Source organism: Rhinatrema bivittatum, chromosome 1 (assembly GCF_901001135.1).
Source record: "Rhinatrema bivittatum chromosome 1, aRhiBiv1.1, whole genome shotgun sequence".
Classification (NCBI taxonomy): Eukaryota; Metazoa; Chordata; class Amphibia; order Gymnophiona; family Rhinatrematidae; genus Rhinatrema; species Rhinatrema bivittatum.
This window is the reverse complement of record NC_042615.1, coordinates 40,732,540-40,746,491: the sequence shown is the minus strand read 5'-3', so window position 1 is coordinate 40,746,491 and position 13,952 is coordinate 40,732,540. Positions and strand designations below refer to the sequence as shown.

General features: G+C 45.6%; 1 protein-coding gene across 5 annotated transcripts in view; it reads left to right on the top strand.

Moving 5' to 3' along the window:
- INPP4B (inositol polyphosphate-4-phosphatase type II B) overlaps positions 1 to 13,952 on the top strand; it is a 1,386,300-nt gene that overhangs the window by 1,323,196 nt on the left and 49,152 nt on the right. For all 5 annotated transcript variants that reach the window (XM_029598221.1, XM_029598061.1, XM_029598140.1 and 2 more), the window contains one exon: positions 5,579 to 5,733. In XM_029598221.1, coding sequence (XP_029454081.1) covers positions 5,579 to 5,733 — 155 coding nt within the window. The remainder of the gene's footprint in view (positions 1 to 5,578; positions 5,734 to 13,952) is intronic.

Here is a 13,952-nt window from a genome sequence, read left to right as displayed (position 1 = left end):
GACCGTAGCAGGAAGTCCCCGCAGCCCCTAAAAATGACATCATCAGCCACAGCCCTATAGAAGGGCAGCTCCCCCAATGTTAGAATCCAGCTGCCTTCCCAGAATCCCCGGCTTTGGATGCTCACTGTGCAGCAGGGAATTGCCAGTGGACGCCCTGGCATGTTACGCGTCTAAGACCCGGCGGAGGGAAGCACAGGCGTACGTGCGCATCGGCACACATGATTCTGCGCACATTAGAGGGAGAGCTGGGCATTCACACACTTCAGACTATTTAGCCTGCCTGAACCTGGATTCTTTTCCTCTGCAACAGGTTCCTTAGCCTGTTCCTGGTCCTTGCCTTGCTTGCTGTGTGCCTAGTTTTGGATTCTGCCTGCTCACCACCTGCCTTGACCTCTGACCGTGCCTGCCTTGTCCCTGAACCGGTTACTGGATTCTCCTCCCTCGCTGCCCGCCTTGTCCTCAGATTGTTTCGGATCTCGCTTACCTTCTGTCTGCTGGTCCCTGGACCTTCTGTTGGACTCTGCTGCTACATTCTTCAGTTTGGCCTGGGTCCGGGCTTTGGTTCAGACTGGTTCCTGTTTTCGGCTCCACCTGGTTCCTGTCTTCAGTTCTGCTCCAGTTCAGCTGTGCATTGTGCAAGCTATCAGCCTTGTTACAAGCCATCAGTCTTGCCTCAAGCCCTTGCTAGTTCTCTGTTTCAGCTTTTCTTTGTCAAGCCGTCAGCTTTGTACAGACTCATGGACTATGTCTGGTCCATGTGAGGATGCACTCACCTGCCATTGGCGTGGGCCTTGTGTCTTGCCTTGAGGTTGCGTTGCAGCACAAAGGCTCACGCATTTGCTGTTCCTGTTCATCAGTCTGAAAGGGCATTGGAGTGACCAGAGGGCTACCCCCAGGAACCAGCAGAGGGCTGCCTGGCTCTGCAACCCGGAAGCAACAGGTCCAGCTACTTCTTAGTAGTACGTGTTTCTTCCCACCGTTCCAGTCTTCGTTCCAGCCTTGTCTTCAGTCCTTGTCCAGCTTTCATCAATTTGTCTTCTGTCTTTTTCTCTTTCTGCTCCATTCTGTCTTCACTTGCCTTTCCTGCCTATCCATCCCTCTTCTCCTCCCTTGGACAGATACCTGGTTTGACCTCAACCTGGACCTTGGATTCAACTAACCACTGCCAGCCTCTGACCATTGCCTGGACCTCAGATATGACTGCCTGCTGCCTGCCTCTGACTGCTGTTTGGACCCCGGGTATGTCTGACTGCCACCTGCCTATGACCCACTTTACCATGGACCTTCGCTCCTGCTATCAGCAGAGATCCCGTCTAAGTCCTGCCAGCCCCAGCACCCAAAGCCTCAACCCGAGGGGAATGTGGGCTGGTAAAGGTGAAGGTTCTGATGGGGGAAACCTGCAGGGCTCTTCCCTGTAGGAAGAGCCAATCCTGCCTCAGTCCAAGAGTCCACAAATATAAGATAAATCAGCATTCAGATACCATTCCTACAGTGGTTTATACTGCAGGGGCTTCCAGCCTGGCAGAGTAATATAGTAATGCAGTAATTGACAGCAAATGAAAACAATTCACACATCTGATCTGCACAGCTGAGGTTCTTCTCTGGTTTTCTACCACTTTCTGTATGAGAGCAAATCAATTCCCATACCCAGATCAACACTACTTCCTCCCCATACCTCCCCCCATGTCCTCTCCCTGACCTCTAACCCTTTTCCTACCACTGTACTCCAGCATATCCAAAATTTGTTACACTGCTAAACTATGGCAATTCCACTAGTAGGTCATTTTAGATCTTGTCATCTTCCTATTTGTTTCTTATGAGATTGATATTTAATACAGCATGCAGGATTAAAGCCACCAAAATTAGTGAGGCTGTTGTCCAAAACCTCCAGCCTCCTCGTTCCTCTTTTATAAATTTAATTAAAAAATTATCTTCTGCCTTTCAAGGTCAAAAGCCATTTCAAGGTGGCTTGCACAATAAAAGCAAACTCAATCAAATTAGTAAAATAGTCAACAAAAATGCATGGAACCCAAGATAGTTTGGTTTAAATTAGTACATAGAAATCCTTTAAAAAAAAAATTGTAAAAATGCAAAAGTCCTCTCAAAAAAATCTGACCACCACCCATCCCCACCAATCAAACACACTCTAATGTGTTATTCTGATGACAGAGCTGTGTGGATTATTAGAAGACTTACTAATAAGATATGGAAGAGGATTGGAGTGTTGAATTTAGTGTTGGTCTTGTAAGAATCATAGAGGAAGATGACAAGGTCTGAAATGGACTACTAGTGAAGATGGTGCAGGCTGGTACTTTAAGAGATTCTGGGCATGCGTGGGACTGATACAGAGGGCAGTGGAAGGATAGGGGCAGGTCCAATGCGAGGCATTAGGTGGACTAGGCGGTCGCCTAGGGTGCCGGAAGTGGGTAGGGTACTGTCATTGGACGTGAGGGCGGTATTCTTTTTGACGTGAAGAAGTCGGGCAGCAGGTTTGAAATTGTGGGACTCGCGCGTGAGATGCATCGGTTGACGAGGTAAGGGAGCTCTGGCAATGCGGGCACTGTGACTCGGGAGAGGGGGAGAATATAAAGGAATATAACCTCATCTTATTTATTTATTTATTTATTTTATTTTAATTTTTTTAAAACATTTTTATAAACCGATTTGCACATCGTACCGTTTGCACATCGTACCAGTTTACAGATAACAGATGGAAGGAGGCACATCCTTTTACATAGAACGCATAAACAGTAACTTTGGTTAATTGTTTAGAAATTAAATAGTATAACATAAATAGTAAATAAAGAGTATAATTTGTTTAACATATTTACACAGTAGTTATTTGAAGTAAAATCAGAAATGATAAAGTACTATGATATGGAGAAATAGAATTGTTCAGGTTTGCAAATGTAAACTGAGGGTTAAGAAAAAGGAAGGAGTTGAAAGGGGGGCAGTAGAGATGAGGAGGGGAGAAGTTTAGATGAAGGGGGCGGGGTGTGGGTGGGTTAAGGAGCAGGTCAGTTTAAATCTTGACATCGTTGCCGAAGGCGGCTGAACATCTCGTACCGGCACTGGATAGGAGTTGAGAGTTCAGGTAAAAGACATGAGAGGTGAGAAGCTGGTGTTGGGTAGTGTATAGAAATCTATATGCTCGTTTACCCAAAGTGGAGAAATCACAGCTAGGAAGACAGGGTGGGTTGAGTTGGTCTTTTTCTGCTGTCTATTACTGTGTTACTATATAACTCTCATAGAACCTCGTTCTGTGACCTCCTATTCTAGAGCATTCTGTTTCTGAAAAAAATGTTTGCTTCCTGTGCCTGATTTATAGCTTTAAGATACTTAAATGTCTTAATTAAATTCCTCCTGGCTCTTCTTGCCTCTAAGGCATGCATATTTAGTTTCTTAACTCTCATGTCATATGGCTTTTGATGCAAAACCTGCACAAATTCAGGAGCTCCAACCTGTCTCTGTTCTTCTGGGGGAATGGCCTTCTGAACTGGACATACTTTTCTAGTTGAGGCGTTATCAATGAGCAGTACAGTGGCATTATCTTCTTTATTCTGTTATATATTACTCTCCCTATGCACTCTATCATCCCTCTGGCTCTGGCCATTGCCTTATCAGTTTCTTGACCTTTAAATCATCAAACACAATTATCCTGAGCTCCGCATTTGGGACCGTGAACACCAGTTTTGCACCTCCACTGTGTTTGACCCCCTTGCATTTCTGCCTCTCCCCCCCCCCCCCCTCCCAAAATGTGTGACTGCATTTTTTTGCATTGAATCGTAACTTCCAAGCACTCACTCTGTCCTCAAGCTGCCTTAGATCATTACTCATTCTGTTACCTCAGGGGTGTCTACTCTGTTGCAGGTCTTAATGTGATCTGCGAAAAGGCAAACTTTTCCTTCCAGTACCTTCACCATATCGCTCACAGAGATATTGAACAGAAGCGGCCTCAGATCAGATCCCTGAGGCACGCCACTAATTACCTTTCTTTCTTCTGAATTAATTCCATTTACCACTGCCCTCCATTATCTTTACTCAATCAGTTCTAATCCAGTCCACCATCACAGGACCCAGCCCCAGGCCGCTTAGTTTAGAGTCTCCTATGTGAAATAGTAGCAAAAGCTTAGCTGAAATCCAAGTAAACAGCATCCAGCGAGTGCCCTTGATCTAATTTTCTAGTTACCAAATCAAAGAAATTGATCAGATTTGTTTAACATGCTCTCCTTTTAGTAAAGTCATGTTGCCTCAGGTCCTGCAACCTGCTGGATTCTGAATTCTTCACTATTCTTTCCATCCTGTTAACAACAAAATATGCATTGGCTGGATTTGCACGCACTGCCTCCATAGCATGCGGTCTCCTGAAAACCAGACCGGCCGAGTGGTCCTCAAGGACCTGGCTGAGAACCACTGCACTGAAGAAATGGATAGTGAGACACATTTTATTCCATGAGTCGCTGTGAGAGAACTGTCAGAGAGGCATCTGAGAAGGTTTGAAATCAGTGGATTTTTGGCCTCCCTTCAGTTTACAAGTATAACGTAGGGTGTGTGTCTGGAGAAATGCTTTGAAATTTTATCTGCGTTCTGAGTGAGTTGTTTTCTATTCCCAAAAGCAGAAGTAAGGAATGTTTTATAAAAGAAAGCAGATTTTCAGAAGAAGCTTACATTTTTATCCACAACACAAGTTCATTGCCTTTTAGCCTTTTGAATACTCAGATTGCAATCTTTTTTACAAATGCTATAATACTGTAATTCTGTCGATTTACTCGCAAATAATACTTCTCATTCACACAAAATCTCAAACTACTCTCTAAATGCAGGCACTGAGATGGACCCAGCACCCTATAATTGCATGGTGTAATGACAAAAATCTTGACTTTTGGTGTAATAACAGCAACAAATTGTGTACCTATTAAGCGCCATTGGTGTGCAAATCACACTTCAAGGTATTTACCATTGCTACAGGACTCCTGCCACAAGCTTTCGGTACAAGCAGGCTATGTGACTTGTTATTCAAGACCCCTTAGTGTCTGGAGGAGGACAGGGGCCTATGCCAGGCTCCCAGTACGCTCACTACTGCATTACACTGTCAGCCTGAGCCTTCCGGGTTTAATTGATTTGTGGGTACCAAAGGTAAAGTTAAGAGAATGAAATCTGTTCTGCACCCTTTGTAGAACAAAGTTATTTTAATTTTCATGCAGAAAAGTCTCACCTTAAGACTGCTTGCTGTATTAAGGCATCGGCACGGATGAGCCCACTCACCAAACACAAGAGAATCAAAATGATTGAGTGTCATTGCACATCTGTATAATAACATTATGTCTCCATGTATCAGAAACCTGTACCATCATTCTGTGAATGCCCTACAGGGCATTGTGCATTACAGTGGCTGCTGAGGTTCCCATGACTGAGATTCATCCCGATAACTCATGACTTGAAAGCGGCTTTCCCTGCTTCAGCTCCATTTTCCTCTTCGCCGAAGCGGCGGAGGGACCAGACGAGTTTTTGATTGAAGGAGAAGAGAGAAGCAGGCTTCCTAGTATTGCAAGGTAACCGGTGCCCTTTGGTATTGTAGATTTGTCGAAAAATGAACGGGATTCGCTTCACCTGCTGTAAAAGTGCCAAAGACAGGACATCCATGTCTGTGACGCTAGAGCAGTGCTCCATCCTGAGAGACGAGCATGATCTGCACAAGGACTATTTCACCCGCGCCCTGGACTGTATGAGAAGGTAAGCACCTCGGCTGTTTTATTCCCAATTCCAGCATCGGGCACTGGCGATTAGCATCGTTCGCCCGGATATCACATTGCACTACCCCGATACGAGAACTTAATCTGCATTAAAGGTCATTATCCATCCTGACTGCCTGCGGGCGCAGTCAGTTACAGGAATCGGCATAGTGCCTGTGACGTTTGCCGAAAGGGACCACTTGCAGTTTAATGAATGGTTCACTTCTCATTCTGTTTAATAGGCTTTCGCAGAACACAGCATCTCAAGCTCAAGCCCGTCGTCGTCGCCTGTGTGATTTTTATGTTCCCTTGCCCAAATTTACCACCTGCGGATGTTAACCTAGTAAGAGATTTTCTTAAAGGAGGGGTCCTCGACAGCCGCACTCCATGCCGGTTTTCAGGCTATCCCTAACGAAGAGGCATGGGATAGAGTCGCAGATATAATGCAAATATATCTCGTGCTTATTCATTAGGCATAGCCTGAAAAGCCGACAGGTGCGTGGCCCTTGAGGACTGGGGGTTCCCTGCCCCTGTGTTCGAGCAAAAGCAGAGCTGTTTTCCGTTAGTAGGGACCAGTCTCTGAAAGCATGCAGCACTGTGCCTTAATACCTCATGAATTAAAGCTAAAGAAATATAGAAGAGAAATGAAATGTAATGTAAAAAAGTGTCCAGTTCATCTTTTTTTCTTTTCGTGTTTCATTTTGCTGAAAATGCATAAAGCGGGTTTGAATGAAAAAGCAAAAATCAAAGAAATTGGATCCAGCTTTTTGCTGACAGTTAAATCCCTTTTCTGCATGAGATTCATGCCATCCGGAGAAGTGTGAATTTGGTTCTTTTGGCTGAAAATCCCAGTTGGATGAAAGCGTAACCCCCACCCTTTTTCTGGGGGGGGGGTCACTTTCCCAGCCTTGGGGAGCACTGGGGCAGCTCCTCCAAAGTGAGGTACGCTGTCCCTCGGAGCGCGGACTGGGACAGGTTTCCCATGGAAGGCCAAACTGGCTGATGGCGCTCCCATCGAACACGGTCCCTAAACTCCGGTGTCCACTCTGCGCTTCTGCTCAACAGAAGGAAAAAAAAAGATTGTAGAACTATTAAACAGCAGCTGCAGGATCGTCAGGTTTAAATCACAGCTCCATTTCACCGTCCATATTCTTAGCGAATGGGTCGTGTCGCCAAAAAACCAGTTCTTTCCCCAGCACCGCTGCAGGGCTGCTCTCAGAGTTTCGACAACCCCGGCTCCCCTCCCCTGCGCCTTCACCTTCAGAGTCACTCCCAGAACCTCAGGGGCCCCGGTTCAACTCCCCAGCGCTTCTCCACTCCTTCCCATATCTCACCCCAGGGTCTCTTCACGCACTCTCTCGACCCCAAAGTGGTCTCAATTGTTGTTCTCCTGCACAGAATTCACAGCAGCTGCTGTACTCGCACTTCTGAAGCGGTTCAAAATCCAATCGTTATACGCCAGGAGCGGCTCCAGAGACTGCGCAGCCCCTCAGGCCATTGGGCCAGTGCTGGTCCCGAGCTCTGTGCTAAAATAACCAAATGGCACCCCTACCCTTATATCCAGCCAGCGTTCACCCCGCCCTCACGCGCCCCCCCCCCCCCCCCCACCAACACAGTTCCTTCATACGACTTCCAAACTTAAAACTTCCCCGTATTCCCACCCCAGCACTACTCCTGCTACACTTCTCTTCCCTCTGCTGGAAGCAGATGGGAGCTTTCAGTCGACTTCTTTGTACTCACACCAACAAGCTTGTAATCTGAGCAATTTTTAATCAGTGAAGCGATTGATAAACAGTCAAGAAATGAATTCCCCAAGTGCCCCGCTCCTCTTACATTTGTGATTTGCACTCCGGATTTCTCCTGATGAAGCACTAAATGTCCTTTCTCCAAACCCCTTTTGGCATGGACCCTCCAGGCTCTGCTCCCAGATTGCCTTCCTCAGAAACTGGCAATTCCAAACCGAAAACACCCTCTTTTATACCACTCCACCCATGCACTGTTATTGCCCACTCACTGACACACACCATCTGGAGCTGTCCCTTGGACCAAGCACTAGAACCTTCCCCATAGTAAAGAGTAAGGTCAACTTTTAACCTTAGCAACCATCATCCTTCCAGGGGCAAGGGCTGCCACATCTCTCCTCCCGTAGAAGCCACCCACTTCTTGTAACCTCAAGATTCAACCTTTGAACCAGGACATTCCTATTATAAAATATAACAATACACTCTAAGGGACTAGTATATCATCTAGTGCTCCCTGAGCCACAAAAGTAACAGAGGCTGCAGCTCTTAACTCAAATACACCTCCATTATTCACCTCAGCCTCTTAGTTAGATACTTACACGTTATGTGCTTGTTATGATCTAGTGTGGTTGTGGACCCTGGATCATAGTGAGAGCTGACTCCACCCACAGGGAGGAGCCCTGTGGAGACTCACTACAATGGGCGTGGCCTCAGCAGAGACAGACACAGATAGAAGAGATTTTATTGTACTGGAATCGTGAGTGATGCCCACAGCATGAAGAAAAGACACAGTCCAGAGTAGTAAGGATGCTCAATGTTGATATCCCTGGTAGTGGCCCGCAGAACGGGGTACGCCAGGGAACACCTCTCCAGATGGTATCCCTTAGGGTGGATCCGGTAGTGGCCCACAGCGCGGGGTATGCCGAGGATCAGCGAGTAGTAGTTCCGAGAGGTGCAGAAGATCAGTGGAGCGAAGTAGATGATGGTACTTACTCGGGAGTGTAGGAAGGTAGCTGGGATGAGCATGGTAGTGGCCCGAGGCACGGAGTACACCAGCGGTTCCGTCAGCAAGATGGTGGAAGCGATGATAGTACTCACAAAGCTGAACTGGCGGTGTCTTAAATAAGGATGACAGGAATCTCCAGGCAGGAAGGCCCTCCGAGGAGCGGAGAGCCAGAACGTAACAAGGCCCCCAAGGAGCGGGTACCTAAGGCATTCTATGTTCAAGCAGCAGTTCAGGTAGCGAAGCGTAGCATCTCCGAAAGGAGTGGAATAAGCAAGAAGGAAGACCTTGCTAACTCGTAAGAAGCATAGGCTGGATGGGTTAAATACTTCTGGCGGGTGACGTCATGCGGAGGGGATGCCCCCGAGGTTCCCGCCATGACGTGAATAAGAGAGGGCCTGGCACGCACCCTAAGTAATCCCCAACTCAAGATGGCCGACGGGATCACCCATGCCGTCCCGGGGACACTGAGGAAGGTGGCGTTTGCAGGCCAAGGCCTTGAGAATCGCTGTAGCAGGGAAAAGAGAGGTGAGCAGCAAAGCTCGCAGTCGTCTGTGACCGATGGGCACAGCAGTGCTAAGTATGTGTTTCCGCAACTCCAATAAATAAACCAGTAAAAACAGTCCTGGAATAAAACTGCCTGAGCAGGACGGGACCATAAACTGAGAGTGAGCTAAATATCTGACCCCCTTCAGCACTGGCCACTGTGGGCTCCAGGTCAAAACATTTTGGACCAGGGAGGGAACTCCGGTGACACCTGTTGGGCATACTCAGGCCGCATATGTACCAAGTTCCAAAGGGAGTTGCGGTCTGTGGTAACTGGCCAAAGGAATTATTGCTGCAGTGGCTGGCCTGTGGGGGAGGGAGGTAGGTAAAGGCACGCAAAAATCACGAGAATCAAAAATAGATCGCTAAACAAATGCTCGCACAGTTGGCCAACTTGCGCACATATCTCAGTGAGTTGTGAGCTTATTCTTTTGCCAAGTGCTCTGGTTTATTGTATCTTTCCAGCTGTCTCAATTTAGAGGTTGGGCTGCAGTCAGTGCACAGTGTAGCTAACTGGCTAAGGTTTTTTGTTTTGTTCCCTTTTAAAAATAGAAGCCCCCAAGTTCAGAGCATGGCAGGTTTCATTAGCAGCTCTCTCAAAGAAATGAAAAAACAGGAAAGTCCTTCTTGGACCAGTGAAGATAATTTGCCAAGACTTGCAGTGAACTGTGTGATTAACGAGCATCTGGACAGCACACAGTTGCCTTAAAAAAAGTAGGCACCCAGGTGTCCATAAATGAGTATGAGAGTAATAGCACTCGTAATTAAAAAGTGACACAGGGTTTTGTTTGGCTGCATTGGGTGTCGGAGAAAAGACGGCACACAAAGAATCAAGTGCCTGCAGAAGGCACGGGGACATTTTGCCAGGAACCTTTTATCGCGCGCTGAATCTGGCATCTAATACATGCTTCCCAGTCTACTAATTGTTGTACAAAAGGAACTTCATTTTTCGTCGCTCAGTAAGTAAAATGAACAGTGAAAAGTCTGCGTAGAGCTTGGGTATACAGCCAGTAACGAACGAGAAAAGCCATGCGACCCATTTACAGCGTTGGGCTGAACCCAGTCATCACGGCACATGCTGTCAGGGTGTGGTATTATAACGTAAAGCCTGCCAGCAAAGTCCTGTCTTGGAAAGTTGTTAACCTCTAGCAAGGGTCGGCTGTCCAACAGGACATTAAATAGGACTACAGCAAAGTGCTGGATGGATGTCAGATTTTGAGGATTGATATATTCCTCCATGAGACTACTAATCCTTCCATTTTTTTTGGATACAGAATTAAATTTTTTGCTGGCCCCTCTGCTTTCGTAGTTTGCTGTTTTCAGGCTTTTATGTTTTGTTGGGAATTTCAAACTGGTTGAGTATTTCTCTGAAAAAGTATCCAAAAAATGTCAAGGAAATTCTGAGCAATACTCTAGCAATAGATCCTCGGGACCAGATTTTCTTTGCCTGGTCAGCTCTGAAACGTCAGGTCTGAGAGCAGTTAATGGACCACATAAAGGCCATAGAATAATCTGTTCTGTGCTCCACACCATGGTCTGGTCCTCCGGGGACTTTATGGGGGAAGTTTCCAGAAAGCCATTGTGGCTGCATAGTCTGCCAATATTTTTAGCTAATTTCAAAAGGGAAACATGCCTAAAAAATCTGTAGGTACAAAATGCCCATGACTTCGCATCTGCTTTTTCTGCAAGCAAAATTTGCTATAAGACAATGCACATAGATATGAAAACCAAACCTCTATGCATTCTTTCCCTATCCTGCCCTTTCCCCACCTCCCCGGGAATGCCTCCCCTTACTCCGGCTAGAAGCGTGCATCATGTGCACGTTTGGCCAGATTAAGGAAGACAGTTTTCAGACAAGCTTATTTGCTTGGGTAATTGACTTTGAAAACCGTTCTTTCTGTGTGTATATGTAACACATTTCTCCTTTACAAAAATGACACTTTCAAAATATGCACTGCATAAGACAGAAAGGTTGCATATCTTTTCTAGATTACAGAAACCTAGAAACATGATGGCAGGCAGAGGACAGCTGACCTGACTAGTCTGCCCATTCACAGTCCCTACCAGTCCCTCGGAGATCCCCTGTGCTTGTCTCATGCCTTCTTGAATTCAGACACTGTCCTTGTCTCTGCCATATCCACTGTGAGGCTGTTCCATGCATCCACCATCCTCTCTGTAAAGAAATACTTCTTTAGATTATCCTTTCCCAACCCCATTCCATGAACCCAGAACTTCCTTTCTGTTCAAAGAGGCCTGTCTCCTATGTATTGATACCTTGGAGGTATTTAAATGTCTCTCATTTCTCCCCCAACTCAGCTGTCCACTAGGGTAGGGGTTCTTCACCCGGTCCTCGGGTCACACCTAGCCAGTCAGGTTTCTAAGATAGCCACAATGAATATGCATGAGAAAAATCTGTATACAACGGAGGGAGTGCATGCGAATCTATCACGTATATTCATTCTGGATAACCTGAAAACCTGATTGGCTAAGTATGCCCCAAGGACAGGGTTGAGAACCTCTGCTCAAGGTATACATGTTTAGATGTGGTAAGTCTGTCCCCATATGCTTTACAGAGAAGATCAATGACCATTTTAGCAGCCACCCTCTAGACCAACTTCATTGTTTTTTTTATATACTTTTGAAGGTGGGGGCTCCAGAACTGTAAACAGTATTCCAAATGAGATCTCACCAGGGACTTTTACATTAGGCAAAATCACCTTCCTTTTCCCGCTGTTTTTCTCCCTGTGTAGCCAAGGATCTTTCTGGCTTTTGCCATCACCTTATCTACTTGTTTGGCCACCTAGAGATCATCAAATATGATCACCTCCAAATCCCACTTTTGATTCATGAACGCACATATGTCCCGGGGCTTTGAAAAAGGGGTGGGAAGGGAGCGGGGGCAGGGGATTTAGGTAGGACTGGGGGGTGGGTTAGATAGGGCAAGGGAGGGGAAGGAATGGGGAAAGCCATCAGGGGTCCCCTAGGGCTCGGCACGCGCAAGGTGCACTAGTGTGCACCCCATTGTGCATGCCGACCCTGGATTTTATAACATGTGCGCGTGGCAGCGCGCACATGTTATAAAATCGGGTGTACATTTGTTTGCGCCAGGTAGCGCGCACAAATGTACCCCGCGTGCGCAGATTATAAAATCTGCCCCTTGGGTTTTTGCATCCCAAATGCATGACTCTGTAATTTGTGGCATTAAATCTTAGTTAGCAAAAAGACATATGTGCTGCGATAGCACTTATAGTGAATTATTGGTGAGGATAATAAATCAGACAAAGTAATAAACAAAACGAGTATAATACAACCAAACAGCATCTAAATTTTAGAATAGTTTTAATTGAGAGGAGTTCTAATTAGACATACAAAACAGTCGCCTAGATAGATGCTGTTTGTTGTATTATACTCGTTTTCTTTATTACTTTGTCTGATTTATTGTCCTCACCAAAAATCCACTCATAAGTGTTATCGCATCACGCAGTTGTCTTTTTGCTATTTTTACTGGTGTGTTTCCTGCGCTTCAGTCCACCTTTTCCGTTGTGGTGATTAAATCTTAGTTGCCAGACTCCGAATCATTCCTCATGCTTCACTATGTCCCTCATGTTTTCCACCCCTTCCTGGCTGTCTACCCCATTGTCGATTTGAGTCTTATCTGCAAAATGTCAACTTTCCCAACAGCCCTTCCAAAATATCCCTTGCAAAAATGTTGAAAAGAAGCAGTCCAAGGATCAATCCCTTAGGCACACTACTGGTAATGCCTCTCTCCTTGGAGTGAACTCCATTTACCAATACTCTTTTGTCGCTTCCCACTCGACCAGTCAGTTACTTTAGGGCAAAGGTACTTAGTTTATTTATAAGCCACCTCTTGTGGAACTGTCTCGAAGGCCTTACTGAAATCCAAGTACACTCTCCCCTGATCAAACTCTCTGGTCACCTAATCAAAAAAAAGATGTCCAGATTTGTCTCCTAAGATACATCTCCGGTAAAACGTTGCTGCCTCGGATTTAGTAATCCGCTGGATTCCAGAAACTGCACTATCATTTGCATTAGCAGCGATTCCGTCAATGTACTCACCACGGAGGTCAGACTAACCAGCCTGTAGTTCCCAGCTTCTTTCTTACTTTCTCTTTTGTGAAGCGGAACCTCATCCACCTCCCAAGGCCCTCCAGAGCTGGCAAAAAGCTTATTTAACTTTTATTATTATTTTTTTTTAAGTAGGGCCATCAAGCAAGAAAGCCATGCAGTCCATTCAGAAACATAAACCTACTGTGCTATTGCCAGCAGGCCTTACCTATCCACTCTTGTCTTATTTTTCATAGGTGAAAAAGAAAGGGTTGCATTGTTTTGAGGAGTTAATTACACATTTTTATCTCATTGTCTGTGAGTGATGTAATAATTTAAGCCTCCGGAAACCTAACCTTTGCAGAGATGTATTCTAGAGACATAGATAGAAGCAGTGTAGAGAGAGAATTACCAAGATAAATATGTTTATTCATTCAGTACTGCTCCAACAAATATCCCCAGTTCTTCTTAGATGACAGATTGCCTTCTTTCCAAATCACAGTCCTTTTAAAAAATGTGAACGTACTGTTAGCCTTGAGGACCACGCAAATGTGCTGCTGATTCCACAGATTGGTTTCTCAAAGAGACAAATCCCAGTTTATGAGCGAATTATAGCATTACGATGTATCACCAAACTTAATTTAAAATGTCCCCGATGTCCCAAGCCGTTAATGGCTTCATCAGTTTGACCAATGGGTTAAATCTTTTTTTTTTTTTTATCTAAGTCATGTTTCCTGCTTCCAACCTGCAGCAAATCGCCATCGCTGCTCATGCATAGAAATTCTACATGATAATTAAGGAAAATAATTTGTTGGGTCTTCTAGGAGAAATAGCGATCTCTGCGATGCTCCTTAACAGGGATAC